This window comes from Parus major, chromosome 17 (assembly GCF_001522545.3).
Source record: "Parus major isolate Abel chromosome 17, Parus_major1.1, whole genome shotgun sequence".
Lineage (NCBI taxonomy): Eukaryota > Metazoa > Chordata > Aves > Passeriformes > Paridae > Parus > Parus major.
In genome coordinates this window covers 9,495,669-9,520,263 of record NC_031785.1, presented here as the reverse complement: position 1 = coordinate 9,520,263, position 24,595 = coordinate 9,495,669, and the positions used below count along the sequence as shown (strand labels likewise).

The 24,595-nt window shown below is 47.9% G+C and overlaps 2 protein-coding genes across 4 annotated transcripts; one reads left to right on the top strand and one right to left on the bottom strand.

Annotated features, from left to right (window-relative positions):
• The first annotated feature begins 163 nt into the window (after positions 1 to 163).
• CDC26 (cell division cycle 26) lies at positions 164 to 728 on the top strand. Its single transcript, XM_015644993.2, has 2 exons — positions 164 to 323; positions 391 to 728. The coding sequence occupies exons 1-2, from the start codon at positions 243 to 245 to the stop codon at positions 571 to 573; spliced, it is 264 nt and encodes an 87-aa protein (XP_015500479.1). The 5' UTR covers positions 164 to 242; the 3' UTR covers positions 574 to 728.
• Positions 729 to 1,446: 718 nt separating this feature from the next.
• On the bottom strand, positions 1,447 to 24,579 carry SLC31A1 (solute carrier family 31 member 1). Of its 3 annotated transcripts, none has more exons than XM_015644991.1 (5): positions 24,531 to 24,579; positions 8,442 to 8,597; positions 6,195 to 6,267; positions 5,653 to 5,821; positions 1,447 to 5,085 (listed from the first exon to the last, which is right to left on the bottom strand). In XM_015644991.1, exons 2-5 carry the CDS (start codon positions 8,550 to 8,552, stop codon positions 4,884 to 4,886), a joined length of 555 nt encoding a protein of 184 aa, XP_015500477.1. In that variant the 5' UTR covers positions 8,553 to 8,597; positions 24,531 to 24,579; the 3' UTR covers positions 1,447 to 4,883. The 3 variants fall into 3 exon arrangements, with proteins under 3 accessions (XP_015500477.1, XP_015500478.1, XP_015500476.1); XM_015644992.3 differs by lacking the exon at positions 24,531 to 24,579 and adding an exon at positions 18,143 to 18,244; XM_015644990.2 differs by lacking the exon at positions 24,531 to 24,579 and adding an exon at positions 13,111 to 13,414.
• Positions 24,580 to 24,595: the final 16 nt, after the last annotated feature.

Genomic DNA, 24,595 nt, shown 5'->3' with positions numbered 1-24,595 from the left:
CGGGAGATGCAGTTCCGCTGTAGGGCGGGACGCGCGGGGCACGCCGGGAGATGCAGTTCCGCTGTAGGGCGGGACGCGCGGGGCACGCCGGGAGATGCAGTTCCGCTGTAGGGCGGGACGCGCGGGGCACGCCGGGAGATGCAGTTCCGCTGTAGGGCGGGACGCGCGGGGCACGCCGGGAGGCGTGGCGGGGCCCGCGGAGGGCGGGAGCGGCGGGTCCTGTGGCGGTGTCGCCGGTCGCGATGCTCCGTCGGAAGCCGACGCGGCTGGAGCTGAAGCTGGACGACATCGAGGAGTTCGAGAGCGTCCGGAAGGAGCTGGAGGTGCGCGCGGGGCCGGGCGCGGGGGGCTCGGCCCGGCCCCGGCCCTGACCGGCCCGTTGTCCCGCAGAGCCGCAGGAAGCAGCGGGACGAGGCGGAGGCGGCGGCGGGCGGCGAGGAGGCGGCGGCGGCGATAGGAGCGCTGGGCACGGAGCACAAGAGCCGCGAGCAGCTCATCAATGACCGCATCGGGTACAAGCCGCAGCCCAAGGCCGGCGGTCGCACCGCGCACTTCGGCACCTTCGAGTTCTAACGGGGGCTGCCCCGGGGGGCCGGACGGGCCTCGCCTCCCCTCTCTGAGCCGTTACAGTTTTGGTTTTTAAGTTTTGTTAACATGCCCGTGAACGCCCCTGTTCCGAGTGTTTTGTTTAAATAAACATATTTTTTTAAAGAAAATAATAATAATAATCTCACGGGGGGCTGGAGTGGAGCTCAGGGCTGTTTGCTGCTTGGATCAAAGGCCACCAAACAGTTCCTTATGGGTGGTGTCACATGGAAAGGCCAACGGCACATTGATTTCTTCAGCAGGTCCCTGGATTTGCTCCCATCAGGTGCCTGGGCAGGGTGAGGCGAGATTGGATTTAGAGCAATGTGAGATTTGGGGCAGAGCCCACTCAGGAGGAGTCTGGCACACACTGCACTGAGCTGAAGGAAGCAACTTAAAAATCTGAGCAGCTTCTTGGTGCTCTGGAAACTCTGCTCCCTGCAGCCTGGGGAAGGAGCAGGGCAGGCTCACACAGGACACCTGCAGGGAATTCAGAAGCTGCAGGCTCTCCCTGCCTCTGGCCAGGTCTGTTTCCTCCCATCTTCAGCACAATGACCAGGTCTGGGTTTTCAGCAATCCTCCAAAGTGGACTTGAGTTAAATTCAAACTTTGTCATCGGTGCATCAAATTTCAGGTCAGGCTGGGGAAATGTACAGAACTTCTAACTTTTCCAATTGGAAAGAGCTGCTTTTCTTGTCTAACACCACATCAAATGATCAGGGATTGCTCTGCTGGTCTGGCATTCCCAGCAGGGCCCAGCAGATGCTGCTCCTCACTCCCACTCCACAGCACCTGAACAGGAACACTGAGCCCTCTGAGGGATGCACTGAGGATTGTTCCCAAAACACACCCCCACCACAGTAAAATGCAATCTATTTTATTGGTTAATTATGTACAGGATATTCTTGATATTCACATTAACATCAGACAAGTTACCACCACAAAGAGCAAGAGTAAAAACAAAACTGACAGTCCACTGTAAACAAAACTAGAAATCCTGCTGGATTGGGTGGGACTGGCTCCAGACAAACTCAAAAGGCACTCAGAGAAAAGCAATGAAAGCCCACTGAGGGACAGGCCCTGGATGCTCTGAGCTCCCTCCTCGGTGGTGATCTGGAGGCAGAGGTGTGCAGGGCACAGCTCAGGGCACAGAGCCAGGCCCAGGCTGTGACCCCCAGGCAGGACTGCACACCCAAGTATGTTGTGTGTGTGTCACCACAGGAGTTTAACGGAGCCACGTCCGGTCATCCTTCGAGCCCTCCCCTCCCCGTGTAACCAGGACAACTTTAAATTCAGCAGAGGGGCTGGGGCTGCCCCAGAGCTGCTGATCCTGTCCAGAGGGAGCTCAGGCTTTGCTCAGGCTCTGCCACAGCACACAGCAACCCGGGCTGAGAACACACCGTGGTGGCAAGGGGGAGGCTGGGCCACGGGAAGGTTGGTGGCTTCTCTGGATTGTGACACTGAACTGAGGAAAGCACAGCCATGGCAGGAGGGAGCAGCCTGACACGGCCCTTCCCCAGCTGTGCAGAGGGGACACAGCCTCACCCTCTCCTCAGCCACTTCCCTTCTCACATCCCTGAGCAGCCCAGGGTGCCCGAATCACCCCTCGTGCAGGCTGTGGGAGCAGATGGGGCACCTGAGAGACTCCTGCCCAGGTGAGCCCTGCCAGGGCAGTGTCCCCTCCCTGTGCTTGCTGGACAAAGCTGTGTGCCCTCTCTGGGGACAGCACAGGCAGGAGATGAGCCTTGGAATCTCATCCTGCAGGGAAACTCTTCCAGGGACACAGGTGGTACAAGCAGAACGAGGCAGAAAAAACAAGAACCAGATTGACACTGCACAAGCTACAGCCTGATCTCCAAGTCATCCCTCAGAGAATTCAAGTCTGGTCACTTGGATACACAGAAAAGTGGCTAAAAGGTGACAGCAAGATCAGGCCAAGCAGATTCTGTTTCAAAGAAAGACACAGCAAGAGATACATGAGGTGACCAGTGTCACCACACAGCCACTCCTCACTCCACCCTTGATTGTGATGGCAACAATTCTAGCCCCTTCCAGAAAAACCAATGGCAGCAGGTGGCAATGTCATCCTGAGCCCCTTCAGGGGTCAAACCCTGCAGTGCAAACCTCCCACAACATCAACCAGCATCTCCAGCTTTTAACAGCTCCAGTCTCCTCTAACAAACACTCAGATTTCCTCTCAGTTCCAGCAGGAGTGGGAAAGGATTGTCCATTTTCTCTGTCCAACACTAAGATCCCCCCAGCTCTCCAGGGTTGGGGAGGGTCAGGTTTCCCCTCACATGATTGCCTGGAGGGCACAGGAGAGTTTTAGTTTGTGACAGGTGCAGAGAGGGCACCAATAGATTCTGCCACAGACAGAATTTCCTCCTAAGATCAGACTGGGGAAGGAAGCACTTTTCCCGTCTTTCAGCAGGAGGTGGCTAGAACTTTTCCATTAAAACAACTTTGCCTGTTTCACTCAGATGCAAATTTGCTACAGAAAGCAGCTCTTTAGGAACCTAAGCCTGCTTTTAACTCAGCTCCTTTAATTCTCTAGTTGCACTGTCCAGAGAAAACAAAATATCCAAATAAACAGTTGGCATCAGCCCAGGAGAGCTGACTTGAGGAGGTGCAATTCAAGCCCTGGTAGCAGCAGTTCTGGATTTCCTTAAAGAGGATGGGAGGGTGGGCTCTGTGCAGGGACAGCAGCACCAGCACCATGGAGCATCCAGGTACACAGGGATGGCCTCACCCTCTAAGGCTTAGGGGCTAAAAAATCTCATTCCAAAGATCAGCTTTCCTCACACAGCTGCTGCCACAGTCACCAACAGCATCTTCAGGGGAAAAAATCTTCCTGTGTGTGCCCAGAGGCTTTATCCCAGCAGGATTTCCTGTTCTTGTGGCATGTACCAGACACCAGCTTCAGTCTGAAAGTGGTGCCTGCTCTCAAATTCCCACTGTCTTCTCTTCCAGCCAGTTACAGGCACAAACTGGGCAAGAGCTGGGTAGAGGGAGGAGTCCAGCTTTGCACCACGCTCTGCACAACTTTTTTTAACATCCAGGTGCTAAAGCAGAGCTGCTCCCCAAGGCAGCAGGCAGGCAGGAGGGGGGTTCTGCCCTCTCACAGCCTGTCCTGCCTGGGCACTGAGTTCTTCACTGCACCACAGCACCGAGAACCTGCACCTCCAGCATGGGCACACTGTGATTATCAAGACAAATGGAGTCATCTGGGTCAGGAATACTATTTGATTGGCTCACTCTGCTCCAAATTTCACCTGAGAAGACACTGAGAGCTGCTGTAGTCCTGTATTTTCCTGCTCCTCTTCCCCAAATCTCTCCTTTACAGGAACATGGTTGCTCTCCCCTTTCACCTCCATCCAGGAATACCCTCCAGCCATTTTAACTTTAGTGTCATGAAATCATTATTGAGGACTTGCCTCATTTACAGAAGCAGTTCTAGTAACCCAAAGCTTAGTTCTAGTTCCCTCCAGGTGCAGTTCCACATGAAGTACCTGTGGGTTCAATGGTGGATTTGGAATCTTTTTGCCCTGAAAACACAGAACTATTATCCTGCATCTGTTCCATAATTGTGAAGGGAAAGCAGCCAAACTCAAGTGTTCTCCCTGGAGGCTGAGTAAAACTCTGGGTACATGACATTAACAATACTCATCATCCTCTGGTGGGCTTGGAGGGCAGGTTCATCCAAACCCTGAAACACACAGGTCACATCCTGGGTCAAAGTCCTCCCTTGCCAGGACACACCTGAGCATGTCTGATGTGCAGCACCAAATCTTCCTCAGAGGCTGAGTCCTACAGCAAAAGGTGTCATTGGCCCCAAAAGCCACAATGACAGGGCAATCTCTTCCCCTGGCATTATGTACACATTGAAAAAAAAACAATCAAAATTAAAACAGCCATTCACACATTATTGGTAACTTTGATCTTTTCCTACTGTTCATTAAACCCTCACTGATGAGCATTTACAATTGAAAAATAAAAAGGTTTTGTTTTCTTTTTAGAATAATAATTTCTACAGTTCTGTCAGCCAACTAATTTCAATCACAGCATAATCTAAGAATAAAGCAAATCCTGACCAAGAATGGCTGCCATGGGCTCTCAAAAGTCAAGGGGAACAGCATGTCCCAGCTCCTCACATCCCTGCATCCCTCCAAGAACTTGTAGTGAACTCCAGTTTATTTTCTTTATCATGATTCTCTTGGCAGCTTAGGAATGCTCCAGTCCTCAGGTGGCCACGCTTGCAGGGAGCAGCGGGGTGGGGAGGCCTGTGGGCACATCAGGTGTTAATGGCAGTGCTCTGTGATATCCACCACCACTGCCTTTTTCCAGCTGAAGAAGAAGTATCCGGTGCCCGCTCCCGCGGCCACGGCGATGCACAGGTACCCGTTGTAGGTCATGAAGATCAGCATGAGGAAGTAGCTGACCACCACCTGGATGATGTGCAGCACAGTCTGCAGCAGGTGGGGCAAGCTCAGCATCTGCTGGCTGGGAACACAAAGCCAAACAAGTCAGCAAAGGGAACAGGTGGGAAATGCACATCCCCAGAGAGAAAGCTGCCAGGACAGCAAGGTGGGCGTGGGGTGGCAGAGAAGGTGACACCAGCCTGGGCAGGGACTCCCGTGTGCAGCTGGCACCTGGAGCTGGGGTTTTGCTCACAGTGCAAAGCAAGCACAGAGCTTGGAGGACACAACTTTTAGCTGAGAAACAGACTTTTCCAAGCTTCTTTTACCCCCCCTTTAAAAGCTGAATGGCTCCTGTTCTGCACAGAGGCCTTGACTACCTGTAAACAAACCTGAGTGCTTCCTGTCAGGGTCACTGGATGTAACACCCAAACTCTGTTCCTGGGAACTTCCCAAAATGTGTTCATTACAAAAACCCCAAACTCATCTGGCTCCTTGCTGCTTTCCTCCTTTTGTCCCCATCCTCCAGTTCCACGCAGCATCCCAGTGTGGAGCCAGGACACCCTCCAGAGATCAAAACTGGCTGCATAAAGTTTCTTCTGTGCCAGTTTCACCTGCAGAGCTTTGCTTTAGAATGAAGTGCAATCCTTACCCCACGGTTTTGTGTGTCTCCATCAGGATGGTGCCATTGGGGCCGGGCACTGGCATGGAGTTATAACGGATGCTGACTTGGGATTTACGGAGCAGACACTCCCGGGCAATCTTAAGGCCTTCATAAAACATGGCCAGGAAGAAGACAGCCACAAAAGCACCAGCCATTTCTGACAAGAGAGGAAATATTATTGTCTCTGGAATGTGTCAGCAGAGTCACTGTGTGATTGAACAACCCCATTTTGCTGGGGCCAGGCTCTGTGTGCATGCACAGATAGGTGGGAAATGGGAATTTCATCCAGACACTCACTGGAATTTCACCCATAAAGCAAAAGCAGCAATCACTTTTACTAATAAAACCAAATTCTTGAACTCTACAAATATCTCCATTTTTCTTTCACCCCACAGATGCCATTTAAACCAGACTCAACACAGCATGTCCACAGATTTTTAACACAAGTAACAAAGTAATTCCTGAAACATGAATCCTGAAACACCGACTGCAAACCCTTTGTTTGGACCGCACAAGACAGTGTTACTAACCTCCAGCAGAATTGATTGTGAGTCCAGAGAACAGCAATGGCACATTCTCACAGCTGAAGTGGAAAGTCATGGCCTGCCCAAAATACAAAGAACACCAAGATGAGCCTGAAGAGCTCATCCCAAGGAGCTCAGAGCAAGGTGCAACAATGGGGTTTGTGCAGGAACAAGAACTCAGATCGGTTTATTTGGTCACCACCTAACCACCAAGGAACTCCCCAGGAGATCTGGTGTCACACACACAAGGGATGAGATGCTCCAGGCTCCAGTTCCCACCTCCTTCAGGCAGCCCTGGGCAGGAGACCCTGTCCTTCACAGAACTCCAGGGAAGTGCCCTCTCCTTGCTTTTGGAGCTCCTTTTCTGCTCAGCATCAGCAGCAGTCAGGGATTAGGGATGGCTCCATGGAGCTCCTCCTTGCCTCCCCATCCCCTCAGGAACTGGGGTACAGGGCACTTTCCCTTCCCCACAGGGACCTCATCTGTATGATACAGGTAAGGGCTGTACAGTCCTCGGGTCCCCTCCTGCACTGTGCCAGCAGTGTTGTCTCCCTAAGGAATTCCCAATCTCCTATGGGAAACAGAGGCCTAAACACAGCTGCACAAGGAGGTAAAGCTGATCCACAGCTGCCCCTGGATGAAAACAAGGGCTCCTGAGCCTGCACAGGGAATGCTGTGGGAAGGTGAGACACCAAAGATCCCCAGGCCAGCTGGAGGTGGCACAAACTTCCCATCCAGGTAAATACAGCTTGGCATGTCTTGGGCACAGCTGCACACAGGGCTTTCACATGGGAAGTCCTTAGCAAGCAAGAGGAACTTCTCTTTGAACTTCCCTCGCTACTTAATTAAGGTTATTTTGCTGAAGCTCAGAATTATGATTCATTTCAGCATCCGTAAGAATCAGCTCATTTTCCCCAGAGCAGAAATTACTGTAAAACACCTTTTAGAGAGTACTTTCATCTCTTCAACAAAATGAACATATTTACATTTGAAACAAAACCCACATAAATCAAAGAACTGCAGCTGAACCTGAGTCTGACTTGGTACCAGTGAAGAATGGGAAAACACACATTAAATGTGCTCAGTCTATTATCTAAGATGCTGTACCTATGTACTGCCTTCCCTGACAGATTTATTTGCAATATAAATTCAAAATCTTGTGCAATTACTCACAGTTTTCAGCTTCAGGGCAAGGCAGGGTCCTCAGTGAACACTTGACATTTGTAAAGAAATGACATTTACATGGAAAGTAATGGCCCAGGGATGCCAATACTGTGCTGAGGTGATGGGAAGAGCTTTCACAAGGAGAGCAATGCCAGTGCTGGACTGAGAGCCCCATATGGGCCATGCCCACCAAGGTTGTTCTGGTGCTCTCCTCTCCTGCTGTGACACTGCTTGCAATAGAAGCAGAGATTCTTGGTTCTCTCCTCAGGCACAGAGCTGGCAAACAAACTTCTACTGAAAATTTGCAAAATCCACTCCTGAGAACACTCTCATTTGAAATGGAAATGTGCCCTCTCTCCCCTCCTTTTGAAATTTAACCATAAACAGACACGTTTTAATAATCTGAAGCTCACTCCAAAAGTTATTTAGGAAAAGGAGAAAAAGCTGAAGAAGTTCCTAGAACTGGCTACACACAAACACTGATCCTCTGGCCATCTCCAGGGAAACTCTGGCCAGGATCTCTGCAAAGGCTCAGTGATGCCAGAATGCACAAGTCTGAACCTGCTGGAATCAAAGGCAGCTGAAACAGCAGGAATCAGAACCAATACAGCCGTGCTGCCAACATGGCAAAGAGCCCTGGCAGTGCTGTGCTCCCCAAACCGAGTGTGCTCTGAGAGTTCAGGGCACACAGGGAGCTCAGCACAGCCCCTCACACTGCTGGGCAATCCTCTCAGGGCTGCCTGGAGAACTCCATCCATCCATTTCCTGCAGGAAAACTCTTGCCTTGCATTTCTGCCCTTAGCTGGCTGCAGAGCAGACACCAGGCTGGCTGCTGGAAAGGTTTTGGCAAGAAAAGACAATTTTGCTGAAGGATCTCTAGCTCTGAAATCAATTTCCTGCTCTGTATCCCTCATGCCGCTCCTTCACTCCAGAAGACCCGCAATGGGATCCGGGTTTAACCTGGATGGATTCCTGCCTTCCAAAGCTCTGCTTCATTTCCAGCTCTCAAGAGCACAGTCTCTAAGATTACAAGTTACTCTGAACCACAGACAAGGAAAACCCTCTGTTAACTCTGATTCCTCCACTTACCATCATCATCATGTCAGATCCGTGACCGTGTCCCGAGGCTGTGGTGGAGGGGTGGTGATGGTCAGGAGGATGCGAGGTTGGCAGCGTGGAGCTGTTCATGTGGTGAGACATCTTGAGGACAGATGGATTCAGAAAGGCACATAGAAAAGTGGGACCCTGAAAAACAAACAGAAAATGAAGCCCTTTTCTAAACAGAATGTGCTACTGTTACTGCACAAGAAAATATTTCAAGCCACTGAGAACTTCTGCCTCTGGAAAACTCCTGGAGCTTCCTCACGGTCCTGCTCTGGCTACAGAGAGCACAGAGCAGGACACTTTAAAGGAGGTGTGTCCCTCTGCAGCTTAATTTGATTGAGATGGCACCTGGGGCAAGTGCTCAGCATAAAGGAACATTTCTTATCTACATGAAGAAAAAAACAGAACCCCTTCCCAAGTGCAGTCTTGCAAGAGGCAAAAATACCACAATCCCCACTTTAAATTGCATATACTAAAGGATCAGATTACAGGATTTCTCTTAATTGACAGTTATGCATTTTATTGGGAACATGTTTGAAACAGAAATTGTGTTAGTTGGTACAAGACCTACTGCCAGGTAAAGGTCTGCAACAGCTACAGGCAATCCAATTTCATTTCCATGAGCTTTACACTGCCACATCTCCCTCTAATCACATTACCCACAGTGACAGAAACACTCAAGAGGCTGCCAGTCCCAATCCTTAATCTGGTTATCACAAATCAGGGATGTCTGGACACACTAAAAAAAACATAAAAATACCCTCCTTGGTTACCTGTGGGCTGTGGGCTGGAAATTGCTGGTGGGAAATGAAAATCATCAGGAAGAAACAGCAATGGGAGAGAAAATAACCTGGGAATAGCAGTCAGTCCTGAAAGCACAGCATCTGTCCTTCTGGACCCTGCCTGGAACCCTCTGTACCCTCCCACTCCAGTCCTGCACTGAAGTAAAACCAAGTGAAGTAAAAAGCAAAGTTTGGACACTTTACAAATTAAAGTTTCAAAAGAAATGAGACTTTCTTCCACATAAATCATCAGGAGAGTTGAAAAGTGTGTTTTTTCAGGTTTTTAAGCCAAAAAGTGTTTGAACAGGCATGGCTATATTTAGACTGAAGAGAGAAAATGAGACTCTAGAAGAGCTTTCTAAACTGGAAGTAGCAAAAAAAAGGCAGCCAGTGGTGGAGCTGGCTCAGCATGTGACAGTGACCCTGTCACTGTCAGTGGCCCAGAACAGCAGTGTGCCCTGTGGAGCATCTGTGACAGGGCTTTGTGGTTAAATTGAAGTGAGCAATGAGAGAAATTAAAGATTTGGGGAAAGCAAGGAAATTAAGTCAGCAGTGCTGGGGTGGAACTCAAGAGACACATAGAAGTAATACCCTGCAAACACTGAAATTAATGCAGGGAAGCAACAAGAAGTGATACCAGGCACCCACAGCTCAGGTATGTTCTGCACCTCTGTGCAGATGAAGTTTGTAGCCTATTTCTTATTTCATCAGACAACTTCAAAACAATCCCCTGGAAAGTAACTTATCACAGAATCCAATGGCACTGGCTAAAGCAGAATGAATTCCCTGTCCATATTTCTGCTAATACTTTTTAGCTCACTTTGTCCCTGATTTGTGCTTAAACATTGAGACCAGAAAAATGTCCATGGGGAGATAAGAAGAGAGAACAATGTGAGCAGTAGCTCAGCTGACACAGAAAAACTTCACCAAGGGATACCTGTGGAATGCCCACTGTGATTTCCATAAGGCACAGCTTGGAAGATCATCCTGTTCCAGAGCTGTAATGTTCAGGCTCTAGATCTGCAGTCCCAAAATACAAATACTTGGGAAAGCAATCCCCTGCCAAGACACACAAACTTCAAATTGTCTTTTGCATCAGGGAAGGAACAAGAACAGCCCAAGTGCTTTTCCCGAAGGATCAAAGGTAAATGTGCTGTGAGAGGAAAGACGTAACACAAGAACTTGCCCTCTCCTGCAGGCAAAATCTCCTGGAGTCACAGAACCATGGAATATCCCAAGCTGGAAGGGACCCACCAGGATCATCCATCCCAGCCCTGCCCAGACCCCCCAACATCCCACCCTGGGCATCCCTGGAGCTCTGGCAGCCTCGGGGCCGTGCCCATTCCCTGGGGAGCCTGGGCAGTGCCAACAGCCTCTGGGGGAAGAACCTTGCCCTGATCTGCAGCCTGAGCCTGGCCTGGCCAGTTCCAGCCATTCTATGTGTCCTGTCCACAGAGAGCAGAGTTTAGAGCTGTCTCTGTCTCCTCCCTCTTCTCTCAGTTGACTGATCCATTGCTTTTGAATACAACATCCTCACCAGTGACTACTGTCCAAAGATTATTTATTCCTTTTAGGATTTTGCATTCCTGCCAAGCTCAGCAGCTTCCAAAACACTCCACAGAAGCCCTGGCTGGTTACCAGATGAAAAACTGTCTTGGTGGCTGGGCTGTGTCCAGCTTTTCACTCCTTTTCTTCTCACTAATCATCATTTGTCTGCAGAAAGGGAGAAATAGTGGATGTGATCTCAGGCTATTTACTCTGTAGGAACAAAGAACATGGTCAGGTGTTCAGGAGTGGCTGCTTGTGGCTGGGCAGGCCTTGGTACAGGTTAAAAAGAGCAAGTCTGACCCTCACCTGGGCAGCTCTATCCCACCCTGCTATCCCAGTGCTCCAACACCAAATCCAACCCCTTGCTGCAGACACCAAACACTGAAGGACATTTTATGAGATCCTGAAAGGATGAGGTATTAAATAGCTTAAGAGGAAATAACCTCATCTAAGCCACTTCAGCTGTGTTTTGGGTCACTGAAGATAACAAGGAGTGGATAAATTTCTGTTTAAAAATAAATCAGTTCCAGTGGACAATCAGACTCTGATTTACAATTTAGGAGATCTCTACCTAAGCCTTAAGGTAAAAAACAGTATCTAGAGCAGCAGCAGCAACAGGTTAATGGATGTGTAATATTCCAAGCTGCAAATCCCTGGTTGGTTTGCACAGCTCCTAAGAAGCTGACAGATGTAGAGCTGTGTGTATTACAAGGTGGTGCTTTATGACTCCATAGCTGAAGGGAAAAAATCCACCCCCCACAAGTTTCTATTTCTATTCTAATAGTTTTTCTATTCTTTAAATAGACTTAGCCTTGTACAAAGGCAGCCCTTCAGCAGGTATTTCTGCCTGAATGGGTGATTTGATCTCTGGCTGCTGCCTGCTCCATATGTTTGCACTGAGAGGGAGAGGCATTGGAGTGGATTCCTGAGCATGGAGAGGGATTTGCCACAGCCCATGGCTGCATCAGGCTCAGGTACTCTGAACACCTCAAGGGGAAGACCCCAGGGTGTACCTGTCACAAGGGACACACACACACACACAGAGTGATTTTTTTATGCTTTGCAGTAACCTACTGCCTAAGAAAACAAACAGGGTGGAATGGGAGAAAGGAATGAGGAAATTCTCCTCTTTCTTTAAGCAGGACCTGCTCACATTGAGATGTCCCAGCCCTGCAATGCCACCGTGGCAGCTCTGCAATCCAGGCTGGATCAGGACAGGTGCACCAGGAGCAGGATCTGACAGCAGCAAACTGTGAACCAGGACTCACTCTCACCCTCCACCAACACCAAACCAGTGCTGCCTCACCTCACACACACCAGGAGGCCACGTTTGCAACTCCAGGGCACAGAGAAGGGGAGGACAGGCAGGAGGTGGCAGGGCACACAAGGTAAACGAGTAATGAGTAAAAGAATAATCAGGTAAATGAGCTGGACCTGATGAGATGCCGAAGCCAGAGCAGGTCTCAGCCAAAGATCACTGCCATTACACATAACCCCCTCCACAGCTTCCCAATCTATGGCTTCTGCTGTGTTTATCCAGAGCCCTGCAACTTCACAACAAATTGCAGTTTTTCCTGTGGAAAACGCCCAAGGAAAAGAGACTTATCAATGCAGAAACACAGGACATGCAGAAACAGGACACACTATGGGAAGGATCTACCAAGCTCCCAGAAAGTCCTCTACAATCAGCTCAATGTCAAACAGATCTCCCTTAAAGTCCCAAAGGGAATGAAGCCCCTTTCCAAATCAGAAGTCCAACAGGATTAACACTGGACCCCTAAATCAATGCCCATTACAGCATCAACTCTTCCCTTCTAAACAGTGCCTCATCTTTCCCAAACCAGTTCAGAAAACCCAAGAAATAAAATTCCACTGGCTCTGCCCAAAAGGATCAGAGCCTTAAAAATCCCCTCTCCAGTGTCCTTTAGAGCAGTTATTTGTCCCACAGAGACGGTGCTGCTGCAGTGGCCAGCACAGGACTGGCTCCTGCTCACAACCCCCTGAACTCCTCTCAGCACAGCTGGAGTGATTTGTGACTGACCCAACATCTCTCTACCAACACTTCTGACAGCAAGAACAGGGTCAGGAGGTCCCTCTCTTCCCCTGAACAAACAAGAAAGACTTGGTAATATTCACTACGAATTAAAATCAAAGTTCCTGAGAGAAAGCCAATGGAAAATTATTACAAATAGCAAGCTGGAAAAGCAAAGACCTCTTGCTTATACATCACATATAGCTCAGTGCTGCATGACACAAAGGAATGCTACAGGAAAAACACAGAAGGAATGGAAAAGGAACCCAGGAGTTCCCTGTGCTCTACTTACAGCAGTGCTGCTGGCAGACTGAGCTCCACTGGCTCCTGGCTTGTGGTCCCAAGCCCAATCCCTTTTTTGTTTAGCAGTGCTGTAAATGGAGTGGGAGGGAAGCAGCAGCCTGCAGACACTGCAGCTCTGTTCACTGGCTCTAGCTGTGGGCTCCACTGAGCTGGTCATCAGGAGACCTAAGCACTGCTTTTAGTTTATTCAATTTCCTGACAAACTTTTCTCCTTTAACTGCTTCCTTTCCAAATGGGTGGACTTGTGATTCTTCCAGGGTCCCAAGCAGAGCTCCAGAGCTGCTTTAAAGGCACAGCTGAGGGACAGCCCAAATCCACCTGCTCATGCTGCAGCAGCACCCAGCAATGGTGGCCAGGCCCCTGGGCCAAGCTGCAAAGACACACTTTAAAAACACAGGGAACAAACACCACATTCTTCAGTAATGCAACAGAACACGTGTTGCAGATACACACTGCTGTTTCCCAGCATGAAAACTCCCCTTGGAACTCTCCCAAGCAACTTCAGCAACCCCAGGCTGGCACTGAGACACAGGGAGAGACTGTGCTATGCCCAGAACACTTAATTGCACACCCCTGTTTTTCCCTTGCACAATTCCTGAAGAAGGAACTCTTAGAGCTATAATAAGAACTCAAGGAATGTTTGTGAGCTCACACAGAACTGTGGCTTGCCATGGTACTTACAGTCTCATCCTAAAGCTTTTCCCAGAAATTTAAGGCTTCACAAAAGCTCAGCACACCAGAAGGGGTTTGGATAAAGGGAGAGAGAAGGGCACAGCTCAGGAGCTCCAATACACACTGTGGGTGAGGCTGCACAAATCTGGATTTCCTGGGGCTTGTCCCTAACTGTGGAAGTTTGCTGGATTCAAACTGCATCAGCAGAGCCAAGCAGGAACACAGTGTGACACAGGGCACATTCTCCCTGTCTACCTGTGAGCAAGCTGAGCTATTCACACCCACAGGTTTCAGAACATCTGAAGGATGACAGGCACTCTGGAGGATGTCCAGCCAGTGATGCAGACAACATCTTGTGTTCAGATTCAAGAGGGATCAATGCCTGGGCAGCCTGTGACATGCCAGGATGGCAGCAGTTAGCAGGGACAGACACCCAGAGCCCAGCTCTCCCAGCTGAAATGCACAAAACAGGCAAAGAATGGGCTCTTAAAACAATGTGCAGGGCTTTCATGTTTTGTGAGGGGAGAAATCCACACAGATCCTTTCCTCTGCCACGACCTCTACTGAGGATCCCAGCTGGAACAATTACAGCACAGTTGTGGATACAAATGACAAAGTTCTGGCACATCAAAACCACTCTGCTGTCCGTGAGCCATGCTCACAACTGATGGCATTTGCCCAGTCTGAGACAGACCCTTATTAAGGTGATCCTGACAAACCCCACGGGCAGGATGTAGGAGGAGAATGAAGCACAACCACATCACCCACACAGGAAGGTTTGGGGGTGACACTTTAAGCCAGAGTTGAGCTCAGGTTCTCTGCAGCCCAGGCAGATCACAGGGCTGGGGCCAACAATCACACCCTGCAGTACCTGCTCCTCCAAACACCCATCCTTCAGGTCTCCTGGCTGCCATCATTTGCTTATTTTATTCTAATCAAATCCTCATGTTTATTGCTACCAATATATTTGTGCCTCTCTTTACCAGGTTGCTGTGTCCCCAAGAGTCAGGCTGCCCTCTCCACAGGGAGCCATCACACAGACACCCCAAACAGCGCTCCAGCTCCAGACTATGGATTCCAGTTGGGATGTTGGCTCACACAGGCTTCCTGGAGCTGCACCACATCATTTGGCAGCTTGATACAGTTAATGCATTAATTAATGTTTAATTAAAATGAAGATTTGAACAAAATGATTAAGTATGAGCATATGTTCGATCCTTAAGGTCCTGTCCTCTGCTCTGAATCAAAGCATCCTTCAGCTGTACAACTAAAGCAAAGCTGGTCACAGCCACTCAGCACAATCCCCATTACCTGAGGAGGGGCCAGAGCTCTTCCTCTCAGCATGACTACAATAATGGCCCTTTGATGGAGTTTATTTTCATAGCAAACTTGTCTGGTCACCCTCTGTTAGAGGTTTCCCTAGAAGGGGGCGGTCATTCCTAATCTCCCAGCTTCTGCAGACGCCTCAGGAAATCTGCAATCTTTGAACAAGAAGAAAAAATAACCCAGGACAGATTGTTCTTTACAGGACAATGCACTGAACTTCATTAAGTGAGGCACACACCATGTCATTACCCACAGGCCCAATGGAGTGAGAGGCAGATGAAAACAACCCTGCAGAGCACAGAACCTCAGGAGGAAGTTTAGGCAGAGGTAAGGCAGGATGGCTCAAAGGCCAGGGGAGTAAGAGCTGTGCTGAGATGGAGGAGCAGGAGGGTGGGTGGTGCTCAGCCAGGAGTCACCTGGGAACCTCCTGCTAAAACCTCTCAGCACTCACTCATCAGCTGAGGACAACAGAGGATCCTGAGCAGTGAGGAGACACAGGACAGCACTGGGAAGAGCAGACAGAAAAGCAGGGCCATGTGACCCATATTTTCCAAGATTACGTAATTCCTGAATAAACAGATACTTCCTTATCCTCAGTGGTGGTTTTTGCTCAGATATTACACAACCAAACACAGGAATGGTGACCAGGGAAATGTGATCCATATGGCCAGAGAGCAGAAACCATCCTGCTGCCTCAGAGGAGGCTGAGAACAAATGGGACAGGGTCCTGAGCCTTGTGATACTCTTCAAAAACTTTTTAATATAAAAATATATTAATATTTGGAACCCCATCTTGCAAGATGTGTATTCTGTAAGATTAGACAACTTCTGCTTCCTTGGAAAAACCAGGCCTACTGGAGAATTTCACTTCCTATTTCATATGCCCTAATCAAAAACAGTTTTTAGCATGTATTCCTCTACCTATAACAGGCACTTTTTGAATGAAGGGAGAAGTTTTCTCTTCAAATGAAAAAAAAAACAGAAATCCTCACCACTTGCATACAAGGTTCTTCACCATGCTCACTAATTCAGCATCCAGATTACTCCACATTTAACACCTCCTGCACCACATGTACCTATGGAAAGGAACCTGTCTCCCACAGAAATGTGTCTGTCCACAGGGTGAGGACACAAATTATTGTTTGTGTTCAGTGGCCACATGCAGAAGCATTCCATCTCTAAGGAATGACATATGTCAGGATGCAAGACAGGGAACTAATTGCAAGTTAATCTTTATAAATCATTGCTCCATGGTTGCTGGAGTGGGAAGGAAACACCAAGCTACACAACATAAACAGTTCTGACCAGATCGATTTTATGGAGTCTTCAAGCCTTAAACCCTGTAAAACTGTAAAATAAATCTCAGGAGACACAAAATGAAACCACAATAAAAAAGTGCATTCCCAACAAAGGAAGCACAAGTTTCCTCAGAGCCAAAAGTGATTCAGTGTGTCCTAGAAGTGCATTAGTGGGCCTTTGACACAGGTGAAGGATTACATATGTTATCTGTTATTACCTCTTTACACATGTTATCTTGCAGCAGCATAAATACCTTTGTCCCATGCAGGTAAAACTAAACCTGAGGGTAGTAAATGGATGACACTGCTTTATTAGAGGCTGCATAAAAGGGAGTCCAGCACAGTGATTCACAGGAGATTCCCAGATCTTACCCTGCTTGCCCATTTTCCCTCTCTGGCTGCTTTTCAGCATTAGAATCAGACTTAGCCCAGAAAAGGCAACACTTGTACAAATTCTGAACTGACTTTCAGGTGTTTTGAGAATGTGAATAACAAGAAAACCACACTCCAAAACTCCTGGTTCATGTTTAGCAGGCCATTCCATATGTATGATATGGGACATACTGGTTTTTCCATGTCCAGCACAGTCAAACACACATTACCTTCCACCACATGGGAAAGCATCCTTGCAAAGCAATTCCATTTCACTCCTTGCTTTTCATATTTAAGCAGTTGATTGTCTGTAATTACCCCTCAGAAGCGTGTCCATGTGCACACACAGCGTTTTAAGGTGGCCACTCAACCATTTCCCTTCCCTGGAGCTGCCACATCCCAGCCTGTGTCAAACACTGCCTCAACAGCCAGGGGTTGATGTCAGCTCCTACTGGGATACTCTGGGATTTCCAGCTCCTGCTCTGGCATCTCAGGGTCACCTTTGAAATGCAGCTTTCATCCAAAGAGCTCACAAGACTGACTTTTAGAAAAATACCTTTTCTTGCAGAGGAAAATGGATGTGTGTTTGTTTCATTTTGCAGCACCATCCATGACTGTCCCTCAACACAAGAACCTGCTCTACCACAGCCAAGAATCAAATTCTTGTGTGCCTCCAATACTTATTTTGAGAAGCCTCAAGCTGTTCATGGGCAAAATGCAAGGTAGAACTCAGGTCACCAGCAGCAAAATCCATTCCAGTGGGTTTTTAATTAAGTCCAGGGAATTCGATCTTTGTTTTGGCAGATGGTTAAGGCCAAATATCCACCACCAAAGGCATCTCCCTACTTTTGATCCATGATCTTGGCAAACAGCAATTGGATGGCACAGTGATATATAAACAGCTTCCAGGTAGTAATGCAAATACTTGTAAGGGTTCAGAGAACAAGTTCATAGCCCCAATCCATGGAACAGAGCATTCTCCCATTGAAAATGCAACTGAACTATTGGAAGTATTATTGAAATAACTGAGTCATTGCAAGTACAATCTCATCAAGGTAGAAGATCTCCAGTACTGAGAAGAAGAAAAGAGCAATCAACTCAATTCTCTGGAAAGGAACTTATCTTTGGAAGAGCCTTGGCCTTGTGACACTCTTCCAACAGGAAGAGCCGTGACTGTAGGGCACAGAAAGCTGGAACAAGAGCCACCAACAATTTTTCTCCGAGTGACAAAAAACCACTCCGGGAAAGAGCTTTGAATGCTGGCTTTTTCATCATTTTCAAACCCCTGGACAGCCACAGAGCTGCTAATCCAAAGCAGAAATGATTCAGGGCTAAAACATGCTGAGTACTTACTCTTCCAGAGACAGGTTTTCCATCTACCAACTCCAGCAGAGCCTTTTTCTCCAGAGAGGCAACAAGTCTGAGACCGATCAAAGTTTCTCAACCCTCAGATAATGCTGACAAGCACATCATTATCTCTATCAAAGGCTAATCATTAACTACTCCTCAGATTATTCTAGGACCAGAGCAAGCACTGGGATGCTCACAGAGATCCCCAGAGCAACAAAAGCAGCTCCTGAGTCTCCCTCATAAGATCTTTGCACAGATGCAAAGAGATTTTAGAACTCCCTGATCTGATTAAGTGCATCGCAGAGATTACTTTCCAACACATTAACCAAAACACATTTCAAACATTCATATCTCTATCAGATAAATTAGTGGTTTGCTTGCTTCTGGATATTATAACAAAGCAAGTTTAGTTTATTTTAGTATTTAAGTATTTTAGTATTCAAACTGAGAGAGAGCAGGTTTAGATAAGATATTAGGAAGAAATTATTCCCTGGGAGGGAAAAGCTGTGGCTGCCCCTGGATCCCTGAAAGTGTCCAAGGTCAGACTGGATGGGGCTTGGAGCAACCTGGGATAGTGGGAGGTGTCCTGCCCATGGCAGGGGGTGGAACGAGATGGGCTTTTGTGTCCCTTCCACCCCAAATCACCCTGTGACTCTATCTGCCCCTAATGAAGAAATGTGATGTTTTCAAAGCTATCAGCCAGTTTTTAGGAGCATTGGGAAGTGAGAAAAAAAAAATAACAAGGCAGATAAATCATCAAATGTACAGCAATTCTTCAACACCGTGTACAAAACAAACCCTGTCAGGGTAACTGGCTGTGCTTGGAAAGCTGGAGCCAACAAATGCTATGGGGAAAAAAGGGACAAAGCAGAAAAAGTGCAAGAACAGCTGTGCTGTGTCCTGCAACACAAGGGGCCTCGTGCTAAGGGCTGTGGTTTCAAGCAAGATCAGAAGCAAGAGTTACACAAAATGGGATCAACTGACAAACAGTTCACATGATCTTGCTGTTACGATGTCCTGGAGGGTTTTACTGGAGGAATTCAGAAAATTAAGGAAAGTCAGGCTGCTGCAAAGAGAGTTTTTTAAACTAGAAGCAAAATAATCAGAATCAAGTGTATGAGGCTTTACCACAGACATCCCACAGACACTGCTCTGTGCCTTTTATGAAGAGCACAAAAATGTTTTTACAAGTATAACCAAGCCTGTAACAGGAACATGAGGGCAGCTGTGAAACTCCCAACTAACTTTGTTTGCAGCTGTTCAGGTTTCAGCCTGACAGGATCTATAACATGCTCTTCCAGCACACTTCAGCCTCACCCGACACCACCTTAAACACTAAAGTTCAGCACATCCTTGTGAGATAATGTCTTATCCCAAGTTAATGAAGGGCACCAAAGCCAATGGTAACTTGATTTGTATAAAACTGTCCTGGCAGTGAACCCAGAAATTGTGACTCGGTGTCTTGTCAAATCCACTAGACCAGGAGCTCAGACAAACAAGGGAGCTGAGAAAAGCAGACCAACACTGATTGCATTTCACTTGCACAGTGTCCCGAGGCTGGGTGTGTTCCTCAGGAGCTTGTGTTCCCACTTCCCTCATCACTTTGATGTGCAAGGGTTGATTTACCCATTGGAAATGCCCTCCCACAGAGCCAAACTGATGGCAGCACTACAGTGACTTCCTGAGGGCTGCAGGAGAGTGAACTGGGATGGCCCCTACTGGGAGCACTGGCTTTGAGTCTGCTCCATGTTTGTTAGTTTTTCCCCTCCCCAAGTAGAAGATGCAAGCTTGAAAATGCAGTCCAGCTTAGCCAATGAGCTGCTTGAGCCTCTTCAGAAGAACACCTTAGAGATGCAGGTGAGTAATGGGATCCCTGGCTCTCAGTCCTGCCAGTCAGGAGCCAGGGTGGCACAAGTTTGCCATTGTCCCACCCAGAGCGCAGCCACCAGTTACAGACACCAGACAAGGAGCAGGCTGGGTCACAGGGATGAGCCTCTCCCTAAGGAGGCTGGAGCTGTATCCCTTTCCAGAGCTTTTCCCAGCTCTCCAGAGCAGGCCAGCCAGTCTGCTCACAGCATTAGCTCAGGATGAGCACTGCACCTCACAGCACTTCTTAATCCTACAGAGCCAAGTCCAATTATATTCTCTCTAATGTGAAAAAAGTGTATTTGCCAGGCACTCCTTCCCCCAACAGATGCAGCGTTTAGGAAAAAAAAGCAACCAAGACCGTCAGGGTTCCCCTTATCCAGGTTAGCCATAAGATCAGCTAAATATATCACAAAGCTCATATTCCAAGTTCCTGTACTTTCATCAGAGGAATAAGATCTGAATCCGTGATAACTAATAAGTAAGTGTGGGAAAAGAAGGTTTATTGAGTTCAAGTAGCTCTCCCACAGTCTCAGGAGAGCTTGGGGCACTCACTGTGAGTTCCATGCCTGAACACCTCCGTTCACTTCCCAGTTTTCTCCCAAGCCCTCAGGATTTGTATCAGGACGTGCTGAGCAAGTAGTGAGAACAGGAGAGCCTCAATCTTTTACTGCATTTGAAGTGCTCTGGAGCTACCATGGACTGCTCTAGTTATTTAGAGAAAGTGGAAAGATTAGATTACAACTTTTTTAGCAGATGATAAATAACATTTATATCTGTGATACAGCAAATGTGTGATTTTTCCAAGATTATATCCACAGAGAGGAAAAGAGCTGGAAGCAAAGCCATTGTTCTGGCTGCAACACAGTTGCTGAAGTACCACTGGAAATCAGATGGAGATCCTTGTAGATACAAACTGATAACACAGGGAGAAAGACAATGGGAAATGACATTAAAAACTGTAGAAATAAAAATGGAAAACTAAAAAGAAGCCATTTCATCACAACTTCTCACTTCTAGATAGACTTCTAAACCAGGAAAGTCTAATTCCAGGACTAGCAAATAAAAGGCTTTAGAAAGTACAGCAAAATAGGAGTTTAATTTGTTTACAATAACTAGTCCCATTTTTCTCTGCATTAGCAGATTCCAGCTTTCAGATGAAAAAAAAGATTAATAAAAAAAATCACTGGCATCATGCTCTCCAGGACTTGATTGGGAACATTTCCAGAAAATTGGATTGAAATAAAAGGCAATGGAGTAGATTAACTAAGATTGGATTCCCCAGAAACAAAAAAACAACATAAACTAGATTGAGTCTTTTTCATCCTTCCCTGATAAAAAAATTGCCAAGACTCCCAGTGATTTCCTGGCAGACTTGTGGAGAAGTTCATGCTGGCAATGTGCTTCAGCTCAACTTCCCAAAGTTCTGCTGAAGGCTCCTGCTAACTTTCAGGTGACCTTCAGGCCAGGGAAGGGAAGGCAGCTCTGCAGAGCCACGGCAGCTTTCTGTTGGGTAGAGGGGCCTTCATAGCAAATAGAGAAATCAAGGAGGAAAGGAGAAAATAGTACATTTTAGTTCAAAGAACAAAAAGTTCTGTCTTGTCTTGGACCTAAATGTCTGACTGGAAAACAAGCCAGCTGAAAGGAAACTCCTCAGGGCTCTGCTCAAAACTCACCATGTGAATGTGGCAGATTTTGTCATTTATATGTAATATAAAACTGGAAAAGATAATTCTCAATTCCCTACCTTCTCAGGCATTAAGCTTTTGTTCAGGGATAGAGTGTCTCACTAATCCAAAACTTGAAGTTATATTGTGAAGGGAGAAGTGAAGTGAAAAATCCCACCGAAACTGCTTTCCAAAACAAAAAAAAACCAAAAAAAAACCCAACCTTGTCCTTGTACCACTGTAAGTCTGAGTCAGTGGCAGGGATGATACTTTCAAAATAAAAAAGCAAACATACAAAAGTGACTTGGAAAGGTGACTTAATTCCTCCTCTCTACTGGCAGAAATGATCCTAATTCTCAGCTAACAACCTAGCCTAGATGAGAAATCTGATATGAAACAAAAAGCAGCCAAGTCTCAGTAGGAAATGGCTGTACAAAATTCTTCTGCTCTCAACAGAAAGTTGTGTGGGAGCCTGCAACTCCTGCCAGCTCTTGTATTTTCAGTACCTTGTTTTTGGGGGGAGAAGAACAGCACAAGCAAAACCCTGCTTATTGCAACAATTTTTGTGTTTGTAGCAAAAAGCATCACTTTAACTTTGTATTGTACAGTTAGAGCTTCACCAACAAATCCTCAGTTATAAAACCAATCTTCACTTAAACAGCAACATTCACTCATTATTCCCAGTGTTCCCTTTTTGATGAAGGATGGGAAAAAAATAATGCAGAGTCCAAAGCCTAATGAAAACCTCATGAAACATTACATCATAAATGACAGGATTTGGGATCATTAACTTGAACCCTAACTTACCCTGTAAGATCCCATATTGTTACTCATGAAAAACCCTGCAAAAGGTTTACTGACCTCAGGCTCAAGCAGAGGCAAGTTAAGATCAAACAGACTGAAAATCAACTTAATAAACACTTGTGAGGAGCGTTTCATCCACCTGGGCACAAAAAGCAGGACTAGTAAGCATTCTGGAGCTTGGAATTCGAGCACAAACAGGAAGAATTGGCTTCTGCCTGGGAATTGTGTGGAACCACAAGCCCACTGCACACTCAAATACAGATGAGGACTATGAAAAAATCTTAAATTAAAAAAGGACAAGTGGCTAAGTGATGCTTGCTGAGTGCTGCAGGATGTGCTGCTACAGCCTCTTCCTCACCACACTGGCATTAAAACTGATCCCAGTGCTGAATCCCAGTGAAAAAAAAATAGGAAATAAATAGAGGTATAACACTGGGCTAGGAAGATTGTGAAGGGTCTACAAGGGCCACACGAGGAGCAGCTGAGGGCACTGGGATTGCTCAACCTGAAGGGGAAACTGAGGTCAGAACTCACCAGGGGTTGCAGCTTCTCCTGAGGGGCAGCTCTGCTCTGGGACAGGTCCTGAGGGAATGGCCTGGAACTATCCCAGGGAGGCTCAGGCTGCAGATCAGGGCGAGGTTTTTCCCCAGAGGCTGCTGGCACTGCCCAGGCTCCCCAGGGAATGGGCACGGCCCCGAGGCTGCCAGAGCTCCAGGGATGCCCAGGGTGGGATGTTGGTTGGGATGGATGATCCTGGTGGGTCCCTTCCAACTCAGGAGATTCTGTGATACCTATACCTAAAAAATCTAAATTGAAGTGCCACACCAGGACTTAGCTACATAGATCTTCTCCATTTACAAAACAAAACCACGTTAACAAACAACCTGATAGAAACACAGAAGCCAAAGCAACAAACTCTTTTCATCCAAGGGACCACATTTCCCATTGGAAGGAAGTTCATGTCCACCTGCCTAACCAAGGTAGGAACAATCTCCTCCCACTGGGAACTTATACCAAATTATTGTAGGGGCTTTTTAACAGAAAGAAGATCCTGATCCTTTTCCAAGTTTTATTCTAAATTCATCACACATTCTGCAATATAAAAGCTGCTTAACACATCCCTATATCTTCCCCCTTTAGAAGTGGAATCACTGATATCTCAATCATTGCAGTAAACTCCTGAATTACTGCAAGCTCAGCTCCACAACAAATCTGGCAATTTCCTGCTCAGATTCAAATATTCAATCAGTAACTGACAGTACAAATTCCCAAATACAGTACAAATACCCAAAGACAGGAAGTATCCAACCCTTATTGCCATTCTGACCTCCTGCACATTGTTTTTCTGCATTTCACCATCATTTGGATCCAAGGTGAAATTAAAACCAGTCGAGCTCAAAAAGCACACAGAGATACCAGCTTTCCAAGAGGGGAAAAAACACAGAAAAAACACAACACACCACGAAAAACTCATTAAGCAAACCAACAAAAAGGTGTATTTCTCAAGGTAAGAGGTGAACGTGGAAAACTGCTTCAGAGGGGCGGCTCAGACGTTCCACGCAAGGAACTATTCCGATGTTAAGAACACAGCGAATTACCGGTGCCTCTGGGAAAGTCAAAGAACCGAACCTGGAGCTCAGCAGCGCCCGGGTGTCCCCAGCCCTCCCGGCCGAGCCCCATGGACCCACAGGGCCCTCAGCGGAGCCATGCGGGCGCTGTGGCTCAGCCCGGAGCCCCGGCGGGTCACGGCCCCCTCACGGCAAAGGCGGCGCGGCGGCCGCGGGGCCCGCCTGTCACCTTGGGAACCGCGGGGTCGTGCTGGGCTCCCCTCCCGGAGCCCGGGGAGTGCTGCCCGCACCCACAGCGAGCTCGCCCCGCACCCGCACCCCCACGTCCCAGGGCTGCCCGTCCTCTCGGGGCCCCCCGGCGGCCCCGGCCCGAGGTGGCCCGTCCCGGCCTGAGGGGAGGGGGGCTGCCATGGGGACCCCTCAGGCGGGATGGGGGGGGCACGGGGGACACGAGACCCCCCCCCCCCAACCACCCTTGCCCCCCACCGCGCGACCGCCACGAGCCGCGGCCTCCGCTCCACCCCCGCTGCCAAGCCCCGCCCCCTCCCGGG

Bases quoted from the DNA above. Each gene is read 5' to 3' on its own strand.
- SLC31A1 (XM_015644990.2), bottom strand. From the start codon at position 13,278: ATGACCAGCTCAGTGGAGCCCACAGCTAGAGCCAGTGAACAGAGCTGC. The intron at 5,822-6,194 runs GTTAGTAACACT...CTCTCTTGTCAG, and splicing joins CACAATCAATTCTGCTGGAG to AAATGGCTGGTGCTTTTGTG. The intron at 5,086-5,652 runs GTAAGGATTGCA...TTGTGTTCCCAG, and splicing joins GAGACACACAAAACCGTGGG to CCAGCAGATGCTGAGCTTGC.
- CDC26 (XM_015644993.2), top strand. From the start codon at position 243: ATGCTCCGTCGGAAGCCGACGCGGCTGGAGCTGAAGCTGGACGACATC. The intron at 324-390 runs GTGCGCGCGGGG...GTTGTCCCGCAG, and splicing joins GCGTCCGGAAGGAGCTGGAG to AGCCGCAGGAAGCAGCGGGA.